The 25,319-nt window shown below is 41.0% G+C and overlaps 1 protein-coding gene across 4 annotated transcripts in view; it reads right to left on the bottom strand.

The window, feature by feature from the left end:
• Positions 1-25,319, bottom strand: part of KCTD1 (potassium channel tetramerization domain containing 1) — a 197,125-nt gene that overhangs the window by 32,417 nt on the left and 139,389 nt on the right. For all 4 annotated transcript variants that reach the window (XM_019654568.1, XM_019654569.1, XM_019654567.1 and 1 more), the window contains exon 2: positions 17,522-17,700. In XM_019654568.1, the coding sequence (XP_019510113.1) occupies positions 17,522-17,700 (179 nt within the window). The remainder of the gene's footprint in view (positions 1-17,521; positions 17,701-25,319) is intronic.

Genomic DNA, 25,319 nt, shown 5'->3' with positions numbered 1-25,319 from the left:
CTGAAGAACAAAAGGACAGCAACTTGTCTGTTCCCCTTCCCCGATTCCCCAATACTGTTCCCCTCCCCCAATTCCCCAATAAAATCTTTAAAAAAAAAAAAAAAAGGGATGCACAGCTGGCTAGGCACAGCTGGCTCTAAACCTACCATGCTGCCCTTGGGGTGATGGACAGGGGATAGTCACATTCAAGCCCATGGAGGGCAAGTGCTCTAATGCTAGTTACTATTTATTGAATAGTATTATCTGCCAAAGAGTGAGCTGGCTATTTTATGGGTTTTATCTCATGTCATTCTTATAATGATCCTAGGAGGTAGCCATATTATTCCCATTTGACAGATGAGGAAATTGAAGCTCAGAATGGTTGTCACTTGGCTTAGGTTCCACTCTAGGTGTGATACTAAAGCCTGTGTTCTTGACCACTGAATATATTGCCTTTTCATTTATAATTTAAAAAATCACACACAAAAACAACAACAAAAAGACAACAAGTGAACACCTTCCCTTGGGAAATACACAATTTTTATGGTTCAAGACAGTTTGCTAATAATGTTGTGTGTTATCCCAAGCAAGTTTGGTTGTTATCAACCTAGTATGGAAACTACTTAATAGCTGGGATTCAAGTTGAGGCTCAGGGGCTTGGTGTAGTTGAGGTCTGGGTATACTGAGAAGATACCCTAAACTGAACTGCACACCCCAAGACTTTAGAGGTTACTTTCAAACTGTTGGTATAACCGTAAAGGGGTATAATAAGGGATAGGAAAGTGAGGATTCTCAGTGTAATGAAAACTTTTCTGAGAGGAATACACGAGATTCCAACTCCATTTACCTTGCAGCTCTTGTGTTCCATTACACACTGTGTCCCTACATTTAATCCTGACAAATCCCTGTGGGATTTGTTACTTTACAGCTAAGGAAATTTAACTTAAAAAGGTTTCCAACCCTCTGAGGCACCACTCACGCAATCCTCCTTATGCTGCCTGGTGAACACAATATCCTTGTCCATTCAGCACTGTGGCGTGTAACACGACCCTAGGCCCTACTCTACCAGAGGCAAGAGTTAATCCTTTCCATTCTCCAAAGCTGGAAATTAGACGAGGGAGGTGGTAAGACAAGGGCTCAGCTGCAGTGCCCCAGGCAGGGTGGAGAAGACCCCGCCCAGGGGTGGGGTGGAGAATGAAATGCCAAAGACAGACTAAGGGATAAAAATGGTGAGAAAAAGGCAGGACAAAGGTTGCTGGGCCTTTTCACCCATTTGGCACTCCTTGGCCAAGAAATGCCTTTTTTCTCCACCTCTGGACTTTCAAGCCATGGAAAGCATGGTTTGGACTTGAGGAAAAGATTTAATTTAGTTTCTGGTCCAGATTTATTTTGCTAAGCAATTCAGAGGCAACTTCTAAATTACCTCTATAACATTACTTTTTGGGGATATTTTTAAATTATAAAAGTAATACCTACTCATGGTTGAAAACTGGAACAGTATACAGAACAAAGCAGCAGCAAAACAGAAAAATAATCTGTTATGAGTCCAATATCGAGTAGGGCATCTCTTAAACAAACAAACAAAAACATCCAATTTAAACAGTATTTTTCTGTTGAATAATTTTTTCACCTGTTGAAGCAGCTGTAAATTCATATTTTTTCCTGTCTAACTAATCCAAGTTAGTAGATTTCCAATCAAGTTTTTGTCCCAATATTTGAAACCTAAGAAAGACAGCGAATGGGGTAGAGACTGGATGAGGGTGTGAATGTTTGTGCATGCACAGTTGTGAGTGTGGGGTGGGAGTGTATGTTTGTGCATGCACAGTTGTGAGTGTGTAGGGTAGGTGTGTATCAGTGCATGAATGAGAGGTGTGTGGAGAGCTGACACTGCAGGTGGAACATGGACTTAGATACAACAGCAGGGAAAGAAGAGATAGGAATACAGGGGACAGGATAACATTGCAAACAATGGGGACCTTTTCCTCTTCTCTGCTAAGATGGGAGAGGAAGGAAACTAAGCAGGTAGATAGAAAGAGAAAAATTAGGTTGGTATCTGAAACTTTTGAAATGTGGGGATTCAATGCTCTATTCTCTCTATTTTTGCATACATTTTAAAATGCCCATAGTCAAAAGGTTTTCTTTTTTAAAGAAGAGAATGCTATGCTGAATGTTATTATAATGTAAAAAAAAATAAAAAGAAATCACCAATCAACTTACTGTTTTAGAAGTCTGAATGATCAAAAACAGCATTTAATTTGCTTAAAGTATTATAACTGTTAAAAAGTCATTATAATTCTTTATAGTTTCCGCACTTGGGAAATTTCATCTATGTTTCATGAACACAGATAAAAATTAATTCAGAGCTTATTACAGAGATGGATAGAAGTAATTTAAGAGAAGAGAGAACATACCTTCTTAGTAAAAACAAACAAAATAAATTATATCTACTTATGGGGAAGTAATGTTTCCAGTACTTGTTCCCTGAGGCAGCATCATTTTCTTAAATGATACACAGAACTGAAGAAAGTAAGGAAACAAGGAAAGGCAAGTTTAAAATGTAAGAAAAAGTCTGAGGAGCAAAACCAACTCAGGAACGCGGCATTTTGAAGAACGGATCCTGATGGTGACGCTGATGGCTTGGGGGAGCCCAAGGCCACTTGGGGCTGATAATCCTCCAGGAACTCCATGAATCTTACCCACGACTCTTTGGCTAGAAACATTTTTTAAATTAGGAGAGTTATATCGACTGTTTACTATAAACAATGTATTATTGTAATTAACCTGATTTTAGAAAACCCATGAGAATTGACATAAGTAGGCTTTTTATTTCTACATTTATTGAATGCCTACCATGTTCCTGGTGCTCTGCCAGGTCTCTTAAAATGAGCATGACACAGTCCCACTGGGAGCCATAGACGGACAAGAAGAGAGGGACCTGGCCAGCCCTGAGGCAGGCAGGGAAGGCTTCCCGCAGGAGGCAATGCCTGTGCAGGGCTTCAACAATGCCTAAGGAGAAGGGCACATGGGCTTGGAGAAAGGATTTCAGACAAGAAAGAAAATGCATCAGCAAGGGAAGAGCATCTCTCTCAAAGCACTGACCTGAGCAGAGCCTATAAGGGCACCACCATTCACAAGAGTTTGGGCACAGTGTTTTCAGTGATGTCTTAGGAGCCCCTGGCACATTCAGCTCTAAAACTCATAGACCTGGGTTTGAATCGTGGCTTTACCATCTTTAAGACTAAATTAAAAAATTTAAAAAAGACTAAATCAGTTTAAGTTTTTATTTCTTCATCTGAGAAATGGGTATTACTAGCACAAAGAATTCTTATGAGGAATAAATGACTGTGTAATAAAAAGCTACATGTACTAGTGTTCACTACATGCAAGGCACGGTTCTGAGACTTCACAACAACTCAGGTAAATACTGTCACCCCATTTTACAGGTGAGGACACTGCAGCCAGCTAATCGCCACTGAGGCCAGAGTTCACAGTCTGGCTGTGGGACGGCTGAGCCCAGCTCAGTCACTCCCTCATTGCCTGCTCTGCTCCTCAGTCAAGCGCTGTGCCTGCCAGCTCGGGCTCAGTGAATGCTGACAGATTTCCACCTTTTAGAGAGCATGTGCTATGCCAAAGCACAGTCCTGACTGCATATAAATTCCAGTCATGCACCGGGAATTGAAAGACAACTTTTAAGATAACCTAGTCCTGCTTGTTGGTTTGACCAAGTGTCTGCTTAAAAATGCTTTCTAGGGCAAAGGGCTGTTTTTCTAAAATCAGTCCAGGATCAGATCATCATCACCTCCCTCGGGAACCCACTTTGATATTTTTGGCTCCAATGGTTTCTGTTTAGGTTTTGTCTTGCTTTCTGTTTGGGCAGGCAAGCATGTACATTTACATATGAGCCTGCCCCCACAGCCTACCCCTACCCTCCTCCCAATAGTCTGCTCTACATTTGGAGGAATTTTTGACACACTCCATTTTTTTCTCTTGATTTCAAACTCTAGAATACGCTTTTCATTAATAATGACTATTTGGAAAAAAGTTGTAATAATGTTATATTATATATTATATATTTTTTGTTATAATAATGTTAAATAATCATGTTCTAGTTTTATTATAAAATGTTATAATAGCTAATATTTTTTGAGTTTGTGTTAGGCATTCTGTTCACTTTATGGATGATCTGATTTAATCCTCACGACAACCATATAAAGTATTTACAGGTAACATTTTGAATTTACTGATGGAGAAGCAAGCACACAGCCATCAGGTAACTCGCCAAGGGTTGCTGAGTTATGCCGTCTCTCTTCCCCAAGGAGTGAGGGCCAGTCCACCCTCCACACCGTCCATCTGTCTCGGTGTTCATCTGTCCCAGAGCACACAGCTCCTTTCCTGCCGTGGACCTCCTGCTAATCTTTCTTCATCTTACAGTTGTACTCCACTTTTCTTGTTATACACATGTACTTGTTTGCACGTGTTCCCATTGAATTTAATGTTTTTGAGTAATTGCTCTTATTCTCAGGCTTCTGAGTATGAGCACCCCTACCAGTTGAACTAGTGCATCCCTATCTGATGAAACTTTCCCGATTCTTCCATCTGCACCATCAAGCTCTCTAATACATGGAATGGACTCTCGGCCCATCCCTTATGGTCACTGCTCTCCCAGTGGCCCCAGTCTCTCTGCCGTACTGTGCCATTATCAGTGACAACAGGACCTAGCCCCATTTCCTTTGGTGTTTACTATTTCAGACAGTTGGAATTCACTTACAATGTCATAGTAGTCACTTCAAATAAAAGCATCATATAATTATATGACACTATGAGGGGACTATGGCAAAACCAGGTGTCTCAATCTTCAATTTATCAGTTTTTTCCTACCTGTAATGGGGCCAGCAAAACAGCAGCTTACAACGAAGTATTTAAATCTAGTGCTTAGTACTTTTAAGTGAAAAAAATCAGAGGCTTAACACAGTGCTTAATAAAAAAGAAAGAACAAGAAAACATAATTTACCTAGAGTCTAGGTAAATGCTTTTCCAAAACCTAACAGGAGATGTATGGAAGAAAATAAGGGAATCCACCCTGACTGCTTTGTAACCCTTCCCTTTATCCCCCACCCCCAAACATTACTGATACCATTCAAGGTGTTACAACAGCAAGAGAGTATCATTCAAATACTCACGAGTATGGAAAGGTGGTTGGATGATCGAAAAGTGAATGAATTATTCTGTCACTGCATGACTTCAGAATGACTAGCAAGCTTAAGAATGCTTTCAGAAACTAGGCTTTCCGAAGACAAAGCCAAAGGGAGGAGATATAGCCTCAGGACTGTGAGTTATACCTTCTTGGAAGAAGGAAAGAAAGCTAAACATTGAAGAAGAGTCATATTTATACAGCTTCAAAAGTATATAAACATCTCAAAGAACATATAAAATGTCCATACCACCCTTTTGTTTAAAAAAATGTCTAATTGCTTCTTCAAATCATGATGGATGATGTGCCTGGTTGGCTTTATACTCTGAGAAGCGAAAGGTTTCTAATTTGTGTCGAAAGATTATTTAATTAGTCACCAAATCAAAATGACATGTGCAAAATATTCAAAGACAACATTCTCGGTGTGTGTGGTTGGGAAATTAGGAAGGAGACTGCTGACAGCATTTTGCCGTTGGCAGCATCACGGCCTACAATACACTGTCATAGGTGTGTGTCTTGTGTAACTGTCTACACCCTTCTGGGGCTCAGGCTCGGTTTTTCATAGTGCAAAAATTTACCCAGAGGCACCAAGCTGGTCTCTAGATACACTGGGTGGTAGGTGTATCTACTGATATTTCTCCCTATCCCTTTCACCAAAAAAAACCAAACCAAGCCCTCATTCTGCAAAACATTTAAAGAAACAAAAGTTTCTGAGCTAATAATAAGAATTCTTCCTTTTTTCTATTCCTTTTCAGATGATCATATATATAAGTTGGTAAGATTTAGTAGTCATTTGATATCATTATTTCCCATACTTATTGTTCTTAGAACTTTTCATTTAAAGTCCTTGGTGAGAACCACTAAGCCAAATATTGTTTTCCAAATAAATACTTTTGCTAAGTTTTAAAATCTACATAAAAGATAACAAATGGGTCAAGAGCCTGACAGGACATGTACTTGGAAAAATACAAACCGTATTGTCACTGTTTGCTTTTCTAATCTTCACAGACATCTTGCCATGGTGAACGACAGAGCTTTGTTCATATTTAACATAGTTCCCTAGGTCTGCTTGGTTGTTACAACCTTATTCCAGTCTATTTTAATGTGTCCAACGTTTTTCTCTGAATTCCGCCCTTCATGCCATCTTGTTCCTTCTGCAATGTATCATCCAAATGGTGATGTTTTGATGAAATACCTTCCTTAGGGCCCCTAAGATTATGGATCAGTGGGATACACTTAAAAGATCCTTCTTTTTTCTTCTTTGATATTGACTGTTTGCACTGCTTTGAGACTAGAAGAGTTTTCATTTTTTTAGGTAAGCTGTAAAGCCCTCAGGGCTTTCTAAGCTGTTGCTTAAAAAAATCAATTTTCAGAGGGATGGCAGGGGCCTCGCCAAGCCTAATGAGGCTGGGTGGGAGTTCTGGAAAGCATTCAGCTCCAATCACAGAAACAAGTTTGGGCGAGCTCAGATTCACCTTTCCAGTTACAAAGCCCTCTCAGCCTGGCAAGGTTTGCCACTGTTTCAAAGCGGTGGTTAGCTGTTATACGTGGTTGTGATTTATCTTCGGAATATGGGGAACACAATAAGCAAAGCTGCACAAGAGTAAAAATAATCATTATCACCAAAAAAGATAAACAGCAATAGCATGATGAAGCTAACTGACACATGACATTTATGTAGCAATGGGAAGCCATTATCCAGTGACAGTGTTATTTCCACTGATGCTGCATCTCGATTCGATTCAGATGGTCCAGCAAACAGTCAATATAATTGTGGACCTGAACCACGGGTTTTTAAAAAACATTTTCTTTTGCAAATGGGATTGCCACCAGATTGGAGCTTCTGGGTGTCTGCCTTTGGAATTTGAATACGTGACATGCGCACACCTTGTAAGAGTACAACTGACGTCTCATCCTCTACCACCAATCATACTCCCTCGCTTTCCCACCAGGACCATTTTGGGCACATTCAGACGCCTAGCATGTAAAGCACTGCACACCCACGACAGCATGCTGCTTTGGGGACGAATTATTGCTCCTTTGTATCTGCAGGCATCTGGAAAGTAACCTTTCAGAAGCTGGATATTGATAATTCATCTATTTGAGGCCATAAATCCTGCATTTGTGATGAAAAGAAATGGCATTTTAATGGGTTATTTCTATAATAACAGACTGAGCTGTCTGGCAGACATAGTGAACCAGACGTTTCTATGAACACACCTTAGGTTTCATCAGAGGGCATCTGTGTGTCGCGTGGACCCCTAAGGTATCCTTCAGTGTGACTTTCTGAATTTTGTTTTAAATCCTCCAAGTTTAAAGGCAAGTTACAACATCATGGGTTTGGGTTGTGAATAAATGCTTCTGTTTGGAAGGTAAAGGCGGAAAGTTTATTTTCTGCATTGGCTTAATGAGAAGATTCCCTCAACTTGAGAATAACTTGCACATTGTTTTATTCCAGCAAGAATACACACAGCATAGACACGTCACTGTGGCCCTGATGTAAGGGTGCTTCCTTTCCGATATAAGGAGATTTCATGTCTATATGCAGGAGATCATGGTGACCTGGGAAGATGATATCAGAGCTACACAGCAAGCACAACAGTAACGTTGTGGGGTGTAATATTCCTGCTCACGAAGCTCTCTGCATGGCCAAAGTGCAGTTTGTCTTTTGGAAGTTCATCTAAAATGTTTTAATGTTGGTCCTCATTCGTCATAAAGAAGTTCTTGAACAAAACGCTAAGCCTGAATCAGAGTTATGTGACTGACAGAAGCTCCAGGGTTTCAGGGGCCAAAGTAATGAGGTTTGCGAGCTGGGTTGTATGAAACAATGCCGATTTTAAGCCCTTAGATGATGCTGTTCTCAAGAACACAGGAAAGTGCATCATATTTTTCACACACTTTACCTTGTAAAAGGTCACTTGAATCATCTATAAAATACCTTACTAATTAGCTTTTCAAACAAGTAAATAGAGCATACAGGTTATTATTATAAAAGTACTTCCTTATACAATGAGGGGAAACATGAAAATATGATTTTTGAAAAAAGCAAAATGACCTTGCTCAGTGACACTATTTATCATGATAGATCAAAATAAGTACAGCAGTAGTATCTTCCCAAGGCATAAGAATCAAGCCACAGTCATTAAGAAAAGCTTCACTTTAAGAACCTGTCCCCGCCACACCACCATTGTCCACACTGTGCTGCATGTAGACAAATTTAGTATGTTTCACCACCTTTCTCTGAAGGACTGGTGCCCAAACTCTGAGATGCAGGTTATGTAAATGGTGGATGGAGCCCAGGAATCTGCATTGTTAAAGCATTTCCAGATGGATGACCCTGATATGGAGGGATTACGAAGGTGGTATCAATTGGAGGAAAATGTTCTGAAGGCAAGTGTCACCCTTCTGTTCACCTGTTCCCTTGGTGTCTGGGTTGTGACTGGGTTAATTTATTCCCTTCTCCTTACTTTTTCCCTTCAAGGTAAATAGACTGGAAAATCCGTTTCTGGGCTCTGCTTTGAAGAAAAAAGGATGTAAATCTTTGTTGCCCAGATTGGACTAGGTCGGTCATGAAGTCCTAAGGTCATCCTAGTACCTGATGATTCAAAATGTTTGAGCTTCATGCTGCAGCAGCCCTGTGGTGGCTGAGTTGTTCCAGGTCATAGCAAAACTCATTCAATTAAACTAAGCAAACTCATTCAACAGTCAACAAATATTTATCAAGCATTTGCTATGTGGCAGGCACAGAGAGTACAAGGCACGAAAGGCTACTGGTGGGTCTACTATTGTTTAAAACCTGGGGTATGGGTTTAGAGAGCAAGTTTTAGAAATGAATTTTTCAAAATCTTTGTAATTTTTTTCTGATTGGTGCATGCATTTGTGTTTTGTGCACAAGTGTGAACCCTGGGATAGGTTGCTGCATTGGTGGGCACTCTTGGGTCTACTGTCCTATTACCAGCAGAAAGGGAGAGCCCAGCAGGTTAGGGGTGACTAACGCATCAATGGGTTCAGACACCCCTGATGTGGTGAGCAGCCCTCCCGATCCTAGTGTTAACCAGTGTACCATTCCTCTTGGTGGGCTCAGCCTGCTAGGGCCAAAGCTGGTCATTGGCTGTTTTGCTAATGATTTTGTCTTGAAAGGTACAACCAAACAGCCATCAGCAAGTGGCAAGGTCACTGGTCCAAGGCTAACTTTGTCTCTTGCTGGCAGACTTTGTACCCTGGACATTGGAGCCTGCAAAGAAGTTCCTGAAACCCACAGGCAAATAAGATCAGGACTTTATCCCACTGGCCGTCTAAGGAGGTGCTTTTCAGACTTTTTAAAATCATGACACACGTAGAAAATGAGAGCACTGTATTTGTATGACACTTGGGCAACAAGAGAAGGCTGCTCGTGGCTGGAGGTGACCAGCCTGGACGCGCCAGCTACCTCTGGGGCTGAAGGGATATTAGATGAAGGCCGTTTTGAGAATGCAGTGACTTGAAATATCATAGATGACCTGCCCTCTTGGCTAAAGACCACCTTTAGAACATAGTTCCGGAAGGTGGTGAGGTGGACTATGTGGCTGAATGTGGGAAGCAATAAAACATCCCATGGCCAGGCCCCGCCTTAGACCAATAAAGATGGAATCTTTGTGGGCAGAGCCACGCTTTTTTTCCTAAAGAGTCCCAGTGGATTCTAACATGCCACTGGGGTTGAGAAGCATGGCTATGAAAGAGAGAAAAACAAAGGGCCTGAAGTCAGAGTAGGAGTTGGAATCTGGGCTCTCCACTATTTGCAGAATAAGACTGAACGCGGTTGCTTAACCTCTCAGTGTTCTCTTTTGTAAATGGGGGTAAATCACAGCCCCTACCTACGAGGTTATTGCAGCACATTAAATGAGATCACAGGTATGAACTCGGCCCAGCCTTTACACTTAACTTTGTATTTTGAATAGCTCTACTCAGTTATTTACCCTTCATTGTTCTGAGGATCTGTCCTCTGTCTACAAGATTTTACCCCCGAATTGATTCGCATATTAAGCAAACTTTTGAATGTTCACTCTGTGGCAGGCACAATACTAGGTACCAAGGATACAAGGATGAAAACAAAGTGAGAAAGAGCTCTCCAGGGGGAGGGTTTCTTTCTGAGATCGAGTTCTCAGTAAGTGAGAAGTTAATAAAAATCAAGAATATGACCCACAGTCCCGCTCTGATCATTGTTTTCATGCAAGATACCGAGTGTTGTTCCCGTGGTCACTGAGATGGCACCTGCCCAGAGGTCTGCGGTGGCAGGGTGACCTTCACCTTCTTTCTGCCCTAACCTAGGAGTGGGCTAAGGGATCAACCAGCCTGGTTATCACTGGCCTCCAAGGGGCTTCTGCCCACATTTCTTTCAACATATTTTAACTGTATTTTGGTCAAAACCAAATATAACTGTAGTGACCAATAAATGCAAAATTAAAGAAAATATATCAGAAACAGTCCTGCAGTTAACATACTAGTGAGGTGATCTGAAGATGATCTGGCCTTGAGCTGTTCCACATCCATGGAAATTTCACTATGAATTTCCCTTCCACTAAAAAGCAGGGTGCATATATATGAATATACTCACATATATTCACTAAACATCAGGTAACAGGAGGTGAATAACAAAACTCAGAACAGGCAATTGATCATAGATTAGGGGTGATTTGTGACAGTGACATGACAAAAATCTACTTCTAAATCTAAACTAAAATGTAAACTAGATTTTGTTTGGAAGATGCAGATGAACAAGTAAAGATGTTCCTAAAAAAGAATAAAACAAAACGTAGGAATGAAATTATCTTTAGGCTGACAATAAGGGGCAAGCTACATGCCAAAGTGGACCTATTTATTCTGTTATTTTTTTCTTACTTCTTACTTCAGTTGGTACTAACTCAAATATTGTTTATTGATTGTTTACTTGTTGATGATCTGTCCTCCCCCTCCCCCACATATATGGCCTGGCCGATGGGGAGCACAGAATCAATCTGTTGAATGAATGAAAGAACATGGCAGGGAAAAGCTAAAGGCACTGAAGTATGGCCACTTTTTTCTTTGACTTATGCTCTAAGTAAGACAAGACTTTATGAATTAGGTTAGCTGAAAAGCCAGGCTTATTTTCCCCCCAAGTGGCAACGGATGTTTGCTGAATTCTCTTGTAGCTCAGTGTAAGTTATCGAAGGACTGGCTTTTCAGAACTAAACAGAAAATCCAGTTTCATCATTTAAAAACAAAACAAAACAAGTCTTTTGAAGCTGGTTTCATTTACTTCGCCTATACAACTGAGGAACAATTTTAGAAAAGCAATATTGGAAAGTGAAAAGACGAGAAGAGGAAAATTTCCCCTATTACCCGAGAAACTTTCCATTTTTCATTTGCTAGGTGATTTTCCTCCTTTAAATCTCTCCATATACAAATTTTCTTTTTTTAAAAGAGCAACAGATCTTACCAATCAAAACTGTTTACCACTAGTTAGACTGTGCTCATTTACATATTTCCATAAGCGTTTTCACAGCAGTAGGAATATGCCTTCTCTATCCACTTGTGCTGAACTGATAGTTCTCAGGTTGACTTCTACTTTTCTAAAAATCCCAATAACCTATTCCATGACTTTTTCACTTGATATAGACATTGAATTATATATCATGCTGATCTAAGCAACAGGTTTTAATGAAAAGTCTTCTATTCAGTGCCATGTAATCATTCTGAAAGAAAGCTCAGAGAACTGTTTGGCAAATAGGATGCATTTATTTTTTGGCATTTTTGTTGAGATCCTGAAATGTGAGCCTGTGTGACGACACTGCTGGACCCATGTCTAGGGACAGTAGCATTACATTGGAACTGTGAAGTCATAAAGTCCCACACGGAATCCTCAACCCTAACACAGGATTACAGAAAACTCCCTAGGCCGGCATATAACAATCACATGGAAATCCAAATGTTAGAATTCAGTCGTCATGAGAGTGTGTGTACCAATCCCTTAATATTGCTTTCACTTGACTTTCCTTTCAATGCAGCTGCACATAAACCATTCCTTAATGGCTGACACATCCGAGGGTGAAGCAAGCCAGGAGTCAGGTCTCTGCTGGCAAAGCATCTCCATCCTCAAGCTCCAAATACACACACCCCTTGGGTGGCCATGGGTGTCGACTGCAAGGCTGAAAGCCGAGTCTCTTGAGTTTTGCAATTACCTACATATGCCAGTGTGCTTAGTAACTCTGCTACTATTTAGGAGAGACCAATTTAGCATAATCTACTTATGTGGGAGTTAACTCATGTACTGGGTTTAAAATACACAAAAGCTCTGTCAAGCTGTCAGATCGAATGGCTCAGGGGGTTGTAACATGAGATCTTGTCTTTCACCTCTAGGTTGCTGGCTGGCAGTCAGCTCTTTTAGCCAAGACCCCTGCCTCATTACCACCCCACAGGTTTGGTTAATTAGCTTATATTAACAAAGGTTTGGTTAATTAGCAAATAGGTTTGGTGTCAGCTCACTTTCTGGCTTTAAAAAGTCCATATCTGAATAACCATCAATACAGCTGCTATTAATATTGTTTTCGTTTGAGGTGACAATAAAGGATGAAACAGGCCTAACTTTGCACTCAGGCTGTCTTCTTTTAATCAGAGAGCGTTTCTTTAATATCACACACATGTGGCTCAGAAGACATTTCAGAATATCAACAGATTTTAAGAAGACCATGTATTTGGGTACCAATCTTAATTACTTACGACAAATTATTTAGATACCTAGGTTGTTTGTTATCAGTGATATGAAGAAGGATGCCTTGGATTTTTGAATCAGACATAATCAGGTCTGTCCCTAAAATTTGCAGGGCTCAAGGCAAGTGTACAAGTGAGACCCGCCTCCTTCTCATATGTCTAGGTATTTACAATTTATAAATCAAGCTAACTAACTGTTAAATAAAATATGTTCTATCTTCTTTGTGTATCCATTTAAAATCTTTTCATGATGGTGATATATTTTTCTTGACTTTTTTTTACTTATTTAATGTAAAATGATTGCAGATCTGAACGTTTTTGTTTTTTTTTTTCTTGGTGATTACAATTCAAAACAGCAACCAGAATTGGAGACTCATAGTCTCCTCTAAAAGGGAACAGTGTTTATCACTGAGGTGGCGTGGATCAGCCTGTCTCATCAACACCTCCCAAAGCTGTTTTGCATCTCACACAGAGCGTATCACTGATGCAGGCAAAACCTCAGATAACTTCAAAACTTCAGTCCCTTTAGCTAAAAAAACACCTGATGTGTGGTTAACCTTGTGAGATGTAAAATTAACTTGCTTATTGAATCCCTACTCAGGGCTTACAAGCCAAAAAAACCAAAAAACAAAAAAAAAGCACATGGGTGCATATACAGTGGAACCAGGTAACCTTGGTAATTAAAGAAATGAAGATCAAAGGTATTTTCTTTCGACGGAATGGCCATTATGATATAGAAGAAATATTCATTGAGGAAGAGGCTTCTATTCGCTTGGCAGGACCATATGCTTTCGTGTTGTTCAAAACCAGATGGTGAAAATCAGGATCTCTGAGGAAAATCACATAGATTCCTGTTTTATTTGTCTGGGGCAGGGCCTTGGATGGCCTTTTAATGCTTCCCAGGTGCTTCTAATGGTCAGCCATGAGGTACACTATACCACTTTCTGGGGACAATGTTCTAAAGGTGGTCTTTAGCCAAGAGGGCAATGCATAGAGACAGAATAAAAAATCACCTACAGTATTTCAAAATGGAGTCAAGGCCCCTCTGCAGGACCTTTGAAACTGTAGAAAGGCATTACACCTTTTAAGATTACTTGTTATAAACAAATTACACTAGAAGTCTACCCTTGAAATCCTAGAAAACCAAACCGAGAAAAAGCCTTCCTCACCTCTGGGCTACACCAACGAAAAGGGAGGTGAGAGAGGAACCAGGGTACTTTAACGGGGGAGGAGGGAGGCGGGGTCCCATAGGGTGAAAAGGGCTCAATGAACCCTAGAATCTAGAGGATTCTAACTGAAGTTCTTTGTAATTCTATGGTCATGGGCATTTTGACGTCCTAGGATTTATACCAAAAGAGCTGATGATATGCAACAAGTTTGCCTAGAAGTTAGAAAGAACACCTGACATCTCTTGGAAAAGCATGAAGAACTATTTCTTCCTGGTATGTTTGACTACTAACATTTGCAATATGGGTCCCATTAAACTGACTGTTGCTTGGAAATTAACATTTAATTACTTACCAAAAACAAAAACAAAAACAAAAACCCAAGAGGGAGCATAGCAACACGCAGTGATCAATTATACATCTAAACCTGTGTCAGCTGCTCTAAGTGTAAGCAACAGAAACAGAAGTTACTTCGTAAGGCTTGTTTCAAAGAGTCTTGGAACACATTTCAAAAGATCTCCTAATGATAAAGATGATCTGGACATGCTCAGCAGGGCTGCGGCAGGTGGGGGCTTTTAAGATAAAGGGCCAGAGGTGCAGGGGGAGGAGTCCCTTACCCTGTAGTAAATCAGGCAAGAATCCAGAAGTGAGGCTGCTTCCATCGTCTGGGAAACAAAGGAATGAAATATATCTGGAATTTGGAAGGCAGTTTGAAAAGAAGCAATTGCTGGATTTGGCAGAAGATTAAGTATAAAGGTAATACTATATGCGTTGGGCGCGAGGCCATGGCGTGCTTTTCGTAATCACATTTAATCCTCCCAATAACCTTGCAAGAAGATATATTTGTGTCGACTTTACAAGAGAGAAGACAGGCGCTCAGAAATTGGACCTATCCCTGGCCAAACAACTATTAGATAAATGGCTGCACCAACATTCAAACCCGGTACTAATGAACCACAAATTATGTTTGATGTAGCTCCCATGATACTGTGGCCTACTGGTGACAAGAAAGCATAGGAAAAGATCAAGAAAGGAAGATAAACAATTACATCTTTTCGAATTAAGTTGGTGAAAGGGAAATTCAATTTATGATGCATATAAGTATCAGGTTGGGGGAGGAGTAGGCTTAACTAGATGTTTTCTTTTTAAAAAAATCTGTGTATACTTAAGGACTGTCCAACAGAAATAAAAGGAAGAAACACGTGTAATTTTGTGTTTTCTAGTAGTCACATTAAAAAAGTGAAAATAAACAGGTGAAATTACTTTTAATGACATATTTTATTAAATTCAATATATTATCAATCCAACATGAAATCAATATAAAAAATTATTGAGAATTTACTTTTTTTTTTTTTGTACTAAGTCTTTAAAATCCAGTGTATATTTTACATTTAGAGGACATTTCAATTTGGACCAGCCACATTTCAAGCGCTCATTAGCTCACCTGGCTAGTGGCTGCCATGAGACAGTGCAGATATCAAGAGTACTGAGATGCATGGAATGTGATGCATGTCCCAAGGTGGGACTAGTAAGGGACACAAAGTAGACTCTTAGAAATACCCACAGAGAGGTGGTCAGAGGAAGACTCTCCCAGTGAGACACTATTCTAGGTCTTTAATAGATGAAGCACCAGAATGATTAAAGTGGCAAATTATTTGAGAGAGAGGAACTAGGAACTGAATAAACAGAGCCTCTAACACTCTATCTTCTACCACTGCCAATGGGCCAGTGATACCAGTGAGCTTCCCAAAGGCCGAAAACCCCATGGGGCCTCAGTCAGTGGGAAGAGACCTACCTAGCTACAATGAGCCTGGAAGAAAACCTGCTGCTTATGTCATGTGCAAACGGTGTCATTATTAACTTCCCTCCTGTACCAAAGTTTTAACATCAGACGGAAGCAAAAGGTCATCCATCAGACCAGACCAGGGAATGTTGTTACAGATGAAGTTTTGCTTTTCAACTCTTATGTGTGTTTTGTGACTTGCACCCTAGAATTAAGTATTCACCTGAAGAGGCACAGTGATTTTCTATTATTGCCGCTGGTATGAGCACAAGGTTAGAAGAAATGGAAATAGACATTTAAAAAAAGAACACTACTTATATAATGATATTCTTGCAAATTTTAGCTATCATGTAACATGATTTTGTAGCTCCTACTACAATGCACTTAGGGAGGGTGGGGACTGAATAATCTTCATAAGTAACTGAAATGATGATTTCATTTAAAAATATATAGGTACTTTGGATAACTGAATTAATAGATATCTTTTTTTTTTAAAATCATTTCATTTTGATTGTAGAAATTAAATCTGGAAATTGAGAGGGAAATATTTCATCTTTTTTCTTCTCAACCTTCACATTCTCTCATAAAATATCAGGTAGTGGGATAAGATTAACCAAACAAAAATAAAAATCCAGTCTTCATGCAGTTATCAAGATGACAGTGATTTTTATGTTAGTGCTATCTTCTTAGGCTGTAAGCTATCTGTGACTTTCTTAGAGGGTCCTGAAAATGCAACTGGTACCCTTCTGAGCCCAAGCAGTGTGCTTCCATTTCATATGAGTAGAAACAAGCACAGAAACACGCTTTTTCCTGATAGGCCATGTGAGCTTACGCCTCCTACCCTATCCACCAGCAGAGCTGGTGAAGATAAATTCCCTTATAGGATCTGGGCATAGCCTCCAAATCTAGGCAGAACCAGGAGGGTTGTCCTGGGGTGCAAAGGAAATTGTTTCCTTGGAACTCCTTTAAAAATGAGTGTGTGTGTGCGCGTGTGTGTGCGCGCGCGAGCGCATGTGGTGGAGGGGAGGGGCAGGGGGAAGTATGGGAGGGGTATCTCATAAGCATCGTGTATACTGCCTATTTGTAAACCAATCACCCTCTTCATACAGTTTCTATATTTATTTACCTGCCTTGAACTCTTGTAAGTTCCATTGCCCTTCATATATATATATATTTTTTTTTAACCAGACTATCTTGGCTTCCTGAACTTTTGAATACTGTTCTAAATACACTGCCTCACTGATAAGTCTCTCTTACATTTTTTTTCTCTCTAGTTCACAAGTGGGTGGGCCAAGTGATCTGTAAAATTCTAAGAACTGATAAGAAAGTATGTTTTAGAAGAAGAGGACAGAAGTCAGGTACGGGGTAGAAAGCGTTGTCCTTTACATACTACACTAAAAAAATGTGAAGATCTTTGCAGAGCAAAATATCCCAGAACTCCACTCTCACGTGACATTTTTACGTGTACTTAACTAAGCTGTGAGTCAAGCCCTGACTCGTAGAAGATTTACAGCACGTCCAAGAATGGCCTTGGTAGCAGGGTGGCCCGCACAGTGCTTTCATGTCCTAAGCCTGGCAGCCCTGGTGAGGCCAGGCTGCTATGCTGGTCAAAAGAAAAACAGTTAGATCATCAAATACATGCACTCCTGAGCATGACGTTTCTGTTTTTTGAGTTACCTTGATTCAGGGTATTTGGTCAGGGTGGCCAGGCTGCTGGTGTACATGTGGCCGCCCACATCAATGTGGACGGGCGCATTGGATTTTGTGAGTTGTGCTGGAGTAGGAATGCCTTGGTTGTTCAGTGGAGATGCAGGAGATCTAGTGATCAGAGGTCTTGACATATTGGGCCGACTGTCCTACAGAGAGATAAGCAAGTTAGACATGTTTTCTTTTTTCAGTGGCGAGAAAGGAAACACATACATCCTCAAGAATAAGTAAGTGACTAGAGATGATATTCAATGGGCAATAAAATCTGGAAAACCAGCGAGCTCTCACTTTGTTATAATGAATGTTAGAAAAACAAATTCTGTAACAAAGAAAGCGAAAAGTTCTCATGCACAGGATCAAGAAGCTGAACTGGCATTCATTTCAAATCATCCTGAGCACTATGATGAGTTTTACTAATGGATTCTCACTTTTAACAACCGGTAAAGGGCATGTGGAGAAGTACCATTCATTCCAAATGAAAAGGTAATCAGCACTTAAAGCATATCTAAATAACACAGGTATGCTTTAGCCTTCTCTTTAAAAACTTCCTTATTGTGATGCAGTCAGAATACAAACATATCAGCCCTCATGTTCTGCAAAATACTTTTTTCAATTTCTATTTTTCAAATCAGGAAAAAGTGGGCATGACTGGTCTTGCCATCAGCTCACACACTCCTTGGAAAGAGATACCACAAGTTTCTCAGTCAACAGATTAACAAACAAAATCTATCCACACTCTACCAATTTGTTCCCTGTAAGACTGTGGGCCTGGGGACGCTTTGAGAAGAGTAATCCCCCCTTATTCATGGTTTCACTTTCCGAGGTTCCAATTACCCACAGTCAACCACAATTTGAAAATATTAAATGGAAAATTCCAGAAATAAAGTGCCTAAGTTTTAAATTGTGTGCCTTCTGAGTAGCATGATGAACTCTCCTGCCATCCGGCTCTGTCCTATATGGGACGTGAGTCATCCCTTTGTCTAGGGTATCCAGGCTCTGGATGCACCACACCCTTAGTCTCTTTATCAGATGGTCTGTTATCAGATCAAGTGTTGCGGTATAGCCGTGCCCATGTTCAAGTAACCCTCTTTTATTTAATAATGGCCCCAAAGCACAAGAGTAGTTTCAACTTTATCATAGGTACTTGTGTATAGGAAAAAACTCAGGAGTACACAGAAGGTTCGGTACTATCTGCAGTTTTAGGTATCCTGCAGGTAAGTCTGTACCCTCCAGTAATGAGTAGCGCTTCTAAGCCCCGAGTAAGCAGCTCTTCGTTATGCTGGACGTCTGGAAGAAACCAAGTTCCCAAGTGGCGCTGAGGCAGACATCCAGGTACAGTGTTATTCGCACAGGCAAAGGTACGATGTGAGCCAACGGCAGGAAGAGGAGGTCACATGGTGGCAGCAAGAACATGTGCAAGAAACGGTGCTCTTGAGAAAATGAAATAGCACATCCTTCCCATGTGATATTATATAAATATTTCAAATACTATCCAAACATGGTTGGCTGCTTCGAGAGCCCAAACCATAGACACGTTAAGTCAGGTCTCCGGCACTCAGTGAAGGCGTCAAATATTTAGAGTCCACGATTGACGAATAAGCAAAAATAACATTTATGACTAAATTCTGAACACCACAAGTATACGCTCAGATTTATCCTTTAGTCAGGGATTGTTTTCAAACATGCAAACAATGTGTGCCAAAGCCAATGATGAGGCATAATAAAGGGACTTTGAAAAATGCCTTTGATGGCGATTATAAAGGGGAAGTCATCTAATTTTTGTTCATAAAACCCAGCATGATAAAATATAAATCTGCAAAACATTATAGATTTTTATGATCTGAAACAGCTTTAGGAGTTACCTGGGGTACAACTGTTAGACTACTTAGCATTAACCACATGTCCAGGCAAGACAGTGAATGCTGCCCATGCTTTCTGAAACCCTGCATCTACTGCGAACAGGGTGGTGGCTGGGCCTTTCCACAAAATGTTGACCATCTGTGTTGTGCTTTTCTCCATGCTGAATTAAACAGAGCCCAGAAGCAGTCACAGAAAAAGTGTTAAGGTTTTATTTCTTAAATTGAGTGGTGGGTTTATGGGTGTTCATTATATTATTCTTTATATGTTCCTATATATTTTAAACAATAGAAAATAGACAATTGAAAAATACAAAAGGATATTTGTAACATAGAAAAACGAAGTCAAAGAGGTACTGGGTAGGGGGAAAAATTAAAACACAAAGACAGTTGGTAGGAAACGTAAAACAGTTAAGGGTCAGAAACGTTAAAAGTTGCATTTTAAAATCTGGATGACAGACAGCAGCACATTTTCCCTTTGAAAAGGCAATCATATAACCTCTACTTTTAGGAGATACATACTACCTGACTTCCTTTTAGAGAATGATTTCTTGGCTAAAGACACACGCCCCACACACATCACCCTCCGTAATAATTCAGCCCATCACAGTACTGCAGGATCTGTAATAGTTTTTCAATTGGACACATTCTATATCCTGCCTGAGGGTGATCAGGCGAAAATGAACAGATTTGCAGGGTTAATAGTGTAGTTAGACTGTGACCTCATTCGGCACAGCTCTAACACTGCGAGGTCTATCTGGCAGAAAAAGCATAACTGATGGGTTGAAGGATTCCAGATTTGTCAGAAAATATACCATTTACATTGTAAATCATAAATGTATGGATATTGCTAAATTTAAAATTAAACCAGTGTTTCTTCAGCTGGGGTGGGGGCGATTAATCCTTAAGGGCAAGGAGGGAGTTTCATGATGGCTGGACTCAGGCTGACTCTAGTAGGACTGCTAAGTATTATTGGGTTGTTGGAAAAGTCATGATGCATTTTTGCAATGAAAAACATAGAAAAAATACATCATGACTTTCCCGACAACCCAATAGAAACGGTTTCTGGTGAGCCCTCTCCTAGACTCTCTCTTTCCATCCTGGAAGCTCTTCCTGTTCTGTTTGTGTCCCCTTAGTTAAGATCACTTCGAAGGCATTAACTGATTTTACCTAACCGAGTCAAGGGTTTCCCATTCAGTGGTTTCTGTGATGGTGAGGGCTGAAAGCACTTTTAAAATCTACAGGCTGGGGTTGGGGAGGCTATTTGAAGCTGGAAGGTCCTGGCGCTTATAGCAGCCACCTCAGTAGTTATTGCATCTACTCCAGGTGCCTTACTGAATACAGTTCTGGAAACTCCTTCCCTCACCTGTGACTAGAGCTGACACTTTCTCTTCATCTGGGCAATGAGGTCCCAGATGGGATGCCTGTCCCTACAGCAGTCATGTCCCTACCAGTCGGAGGATGAAGCCAACGTGCAGAATGGCTGGCTGAGCTTGGGAGAGAACCTGAGGTCTTAGACGTTGAGACACCGAATCAACGAACTCTGAGCCTCCTAGCTCTAGATTTCTTGTTACTTGGGCAAATACATTTATTTTTAAAGTGAGTTTGAGTTAGGATTTCTGCTACCTATTCTGAAAGAATACCCTGCCTGTCCATGGCTGCCTCCCTGGGAGGTCATTTGGCTTGGTGAGACCTGGACCATGATGTCAAGGACAGCTGCCTGCTGACAGATGCAGCAGAATTTTCTATCATATTATCACCATTCTTCAATTCTACTTTCCCATCTGTCTTTCCCTAGAATCACTCACCCATTATCATCTCAGTTTGCCAATGTTTTTCAGTAGTGCCTCCGATTAAATGAAAACTATGAACTTTAACCAGAAAGGGGGTGCAAATTACTACGGAAGAAACAGCTCTGGGCACTGATGTGTATTCTGAAAGGTGGCCAGACAGAAAGCTGTCTCTCATAAACCCTTCTGGAACAGACTCCACACCCAGGCGAGAGGAACCCTGCCCTAACACTAAGCTACTGGGTTATTGCCCCTTCCTTGTGCGGCGCTGTGTTCCTTCCTTCCCCGTTATTTATGAACAGCTCCTAAGCGCCAGGCACTGTACCAAGGAGTGAATATACAACAGCAAACATGTCAGACTGGTCCTTGGCCTTATCAGGCTTGCTGTTCAGTGCGAGAGAGAAGCCCGAAAACAAGCCACTACTAAGAGGCAAGGGAAGGCCAGGTTACTATGGTAGCTTAATTGAGGAAACACGGAACCCAGGCTGGAGGTCAGGGCAAGGAGGAGAGATGGGGAAGGTTTCCTGGAGACAGTCTAAGCTGCAATATGATGGATGAGAAGTCCACACACAGTGGGATGCTGGTAGGAGGGTTCCAAGCAGTACTGTCAAGGCCCCAAAGTGAAAGAGGATATGGTACATTCTAGAAAATTAAAAGTTCAGCATATTGTGAGAATTCTCCCACTTACTTTTCCCCCATGGTGGAGGGCTAATGCAGGGAACAGAAGCTTGTAACATCATGGTCTGAGAACCACAGAATTGCAGTTGATCTTTGAACAACATGGGTTTGAACTATGCAGTTCCACTTACATGCAGATTTTTTTCAATAAATACCTGCACTGTTTTCGATCTGTGGTTGGGAGTCCGCGGATGCAGACGCCAACTCAATGCATCAATCTACGCTATTTTATATAGGAGAGTTGAGCATCCTCAGATTTAATATCTGTGGGGGATCCTGGAACCAAGCCCCTGTGGATACTGAGGGACAACTTAAGTTTTGGGGGAGTCAAAAGTTATACTAGGATTTTTGACAGTGAGGGCTCAATGCCCCTAACCCCCATCTTGGTCAAGGGTCAGCTGTAAATGGTCAAAAAATAAATAAAACACAACATAGCATCCTCACGTCTGGAAAAGAGGAAGAAGAAGAGGGAGGGAGCTAACAGCCACCTTCCTAAATAGCGCTGTCCAATAGAACTTTCTGCAATAATGAAAAAAACCTTCTAGGGCCAGCCGAGTGGCACGATGGTTAAGAGCTGGCTTGGGACGCCAGAGGGCCCGGTTCAGATCCCACATATGAGGGCCAGTGACACTGCCCTCTACAGCTAAGATGCTGAACAACAGCTCAACCTGGAGCTGGGCTGCCATGGGTCGCCGGCAACAGCGTAGGCTGCAGCCCCTGTGGCAGTGGGTTGCCATGGGCTACCGTGAGCAGCCGGCGTGAGCGGCCAGCAGCCGCTGTGAGCGGCCGTCCAGAAGCCGGCGACTGATCTGCCTCGCCCGGGAAGAGTGCAATGATGGTGCCAACTTGGGCCAGTGAAGCAACGTCCTCCACAACTAGACTGAAGAACAAAAGGACAGCATCTTGTCTGTTCCCCTTCCCCCAATTCCCCAGCGCTGTTCCTAACCTTCCAATTCCCCAATAAAAATCTTTAAAAAAACAACAACAAAAAACCTTCTATATCTGCACCATTCAGTGTGGTAACTATGAAGTCTGGCTAGTGAAACTGAGGAACTGAGGAAACTGAGGCACTGAATTTTTAATTTAATTAATTTAAATTTTAATTTCGGTAGCCACATGTGGCTAGTGGCTATCACACTGGACAGCATAGTAAACTTTGCTTGAATTTTTGTTAATACGTGGAAACCCAAATCATGACAAATATGAACTGATCACTCATGTGGAAATGGGAGGCAGTGGTATTTTTAGAATTGAATACAAATGGTTTATGACCCCCACAACACATGCATTTCCCTCTTCCCTTCCAACACTATTGCTCCTTCTTTATTGATTTTATGAAAATAAAAGAAATTAATAGCCACACAGTGAGGAACAAAAATGACGCTGCACACACAATATCTATGGGTCTCACAGAGAGAGAGAGCGGGGACAAGGTGCCAGACACAAAAGCACATGCTGCATGATTCCACTCACACAAAGTTACAGACAGCAAACCGCATCCGATGACAAAGCTCAGAACACTGGCCACCTGTGGCGGGTACTGACTAAGGTGGGGTAAGGAGCCTTCTGGTCAGCTAGGAAAGTTCTAAATCTTGATCTGGGTGGTTACACAGTTGTATCCATATGGATACCTAAGATGTATTTACTTTTTGTCTAAGTTCTACTGAAAAAGAAAATAAACCAAAAATAATCCTGGAAAAAAACTCCTCCAATAAACCATTTTACTGTTAAAATACTCATTTAAATTTGCGTGAAATGTTGCCTGTTTTTAAAAGCCAAAAAGATGTTTATTATTTCCTCTCATAGGATTCACCAAGTGTGACTAAAATACTCTGACATGAAACAGCCGCCTGAAATTTTCTTTCTAATTCTTCTTTCCCCCATTTCTATCCTGGATGGATTTCCCAGGCATGTTTATCAGTTTACCTTTAACATTCCCCTCTCCCAGCTGCTTTCAGTCTGTGGCTTCCTTGTAGCTTAATCATCCATTTCACCTACCTAACAGAGCGGCAATGATTTTTTTTGGTGGAAGAATCCTTCCAGGGATTTGACTTCAGGCATCTTTCAAAAGAAGCTAATGAAAAATTTGCCTCCTGAATCTAACCTAGCTGTGTGCTGTTCAAACAGGAGCCCCAGGGGTACTGCTTTGAACAAATGAGCTGAAGTTTAAACTGAAAGTCTTAATGACTTTATTTGTTAAGAATGTATGCCCCCATCTTAAGTCACGTTTCACTATCGAGTTGAACTATGTTACCTCTTTGGCTGGGAAAAGAAACAGATTTCTTTGGGATATTTCCAGAAAAGCATGTCAACAGTAAAATACTTATCTATATTATTTGATATTGTAATTCATATCATTCAATACAGCAGCAAAGGAATTTAATACAACTCATAACTTTTCCACAAATTTCAACCTGGGTTTAAAATACATGTATTTATCTCTTCCTCTCCTTCTCCCTCCCGCCCCGCCCCAACACTCAAGTAGCATCTATATAATTTGGAATGCCTAGAGAATGGAGTGTTCTGATTAATTATATTTTCTGATAGTTGGCCAACCATTTAGGGCATGCAAACTGTAATCAAAGTATCTTAGGCCAGGATCCTGCTTCCTAGGATGGTAATTTGTGGTTGTCTTGGGAATGTTATTTTAGGACTGACACAATCCTATTGGACTCACAATAATGGTTCTTGTAGAAAAACATCACTATACTGACCAGTTACCTAATCGTATAACAAGACTCTCAACCACAACGTCAACGTATTTTGTAAGAGTCCTCATTTGTTTTTTCATTCATTCAAGTAATACTGATCGGATTCCTACCATATGTCAAGCTGTATGGTCTCTATTGACTTTAAATAACAGAATGGCCCTGAAGAGAGAAAAATTTTTTTTATAATTTCACGAGTTAAAAAAAAACAAAACCCAGCAGTGCTTCAAATTGATGAGTACTGTATACATGATTTATTTAGAGGAGGGTTTCTGTGAACTTTGAAGCAAGCAGAGAATTAGAATGAAGTCTTCTGAGCATCCAAATTTGATATCTTCAATTCACTTTATTCACAGGAACCCCCTTCAAACCCATAGAACCTACTTACTCTTTTTTTTTTTAAGATTTTATTGGGAAATTGGGGGAGGGGAACAGCGTTGGGGAATCGGGGGAGGGGAACAGACAGGTAGACAAATTGCTGTTTTGTTCTTCAGTCTAGTTGTGGAGGATGTTGCTTCACTGGCCCACGTTGGTATTGTGATCATTGTGCTCTTCCTGGGTGAGGCAGTCGGTCGCTGATCATTGGTCGGCCGCACACAGCGGCTCCCGGTGGCTCACACCGGCTGCCAGCTGCTCACGCTGGCTGCCGGCCACTCACAGTAGTTTATGGCAACCCACTGCAGCCCCGCTGCAGCCTACGCCGTCGCTGGTGACTCACAGCAGCCCAGCTCCAGGT

Source organism: Hipposideros armiger, unplaced genomic scaffold (genome assembly GCF_001890085.2).
Source record: "Hipposideros armiger isolate ML-2016 unplaced genomic scaffold, ASM189008v1 scaffold_225, whole genome shotgun sequence".
Classification (NCBI taxonomy): domain Eukaryota; kingdom Metazoa; phylum Chordata; class Mammalia; order Chiroptera; family Hipposideridae; genus Hipposideros; species Hipposideros armiger.
The sequence above is the reverse complement of the archived record's forward strand: the minus strand, read 5'-3'. Positions and strand labels throughout refer to the sequence as shown.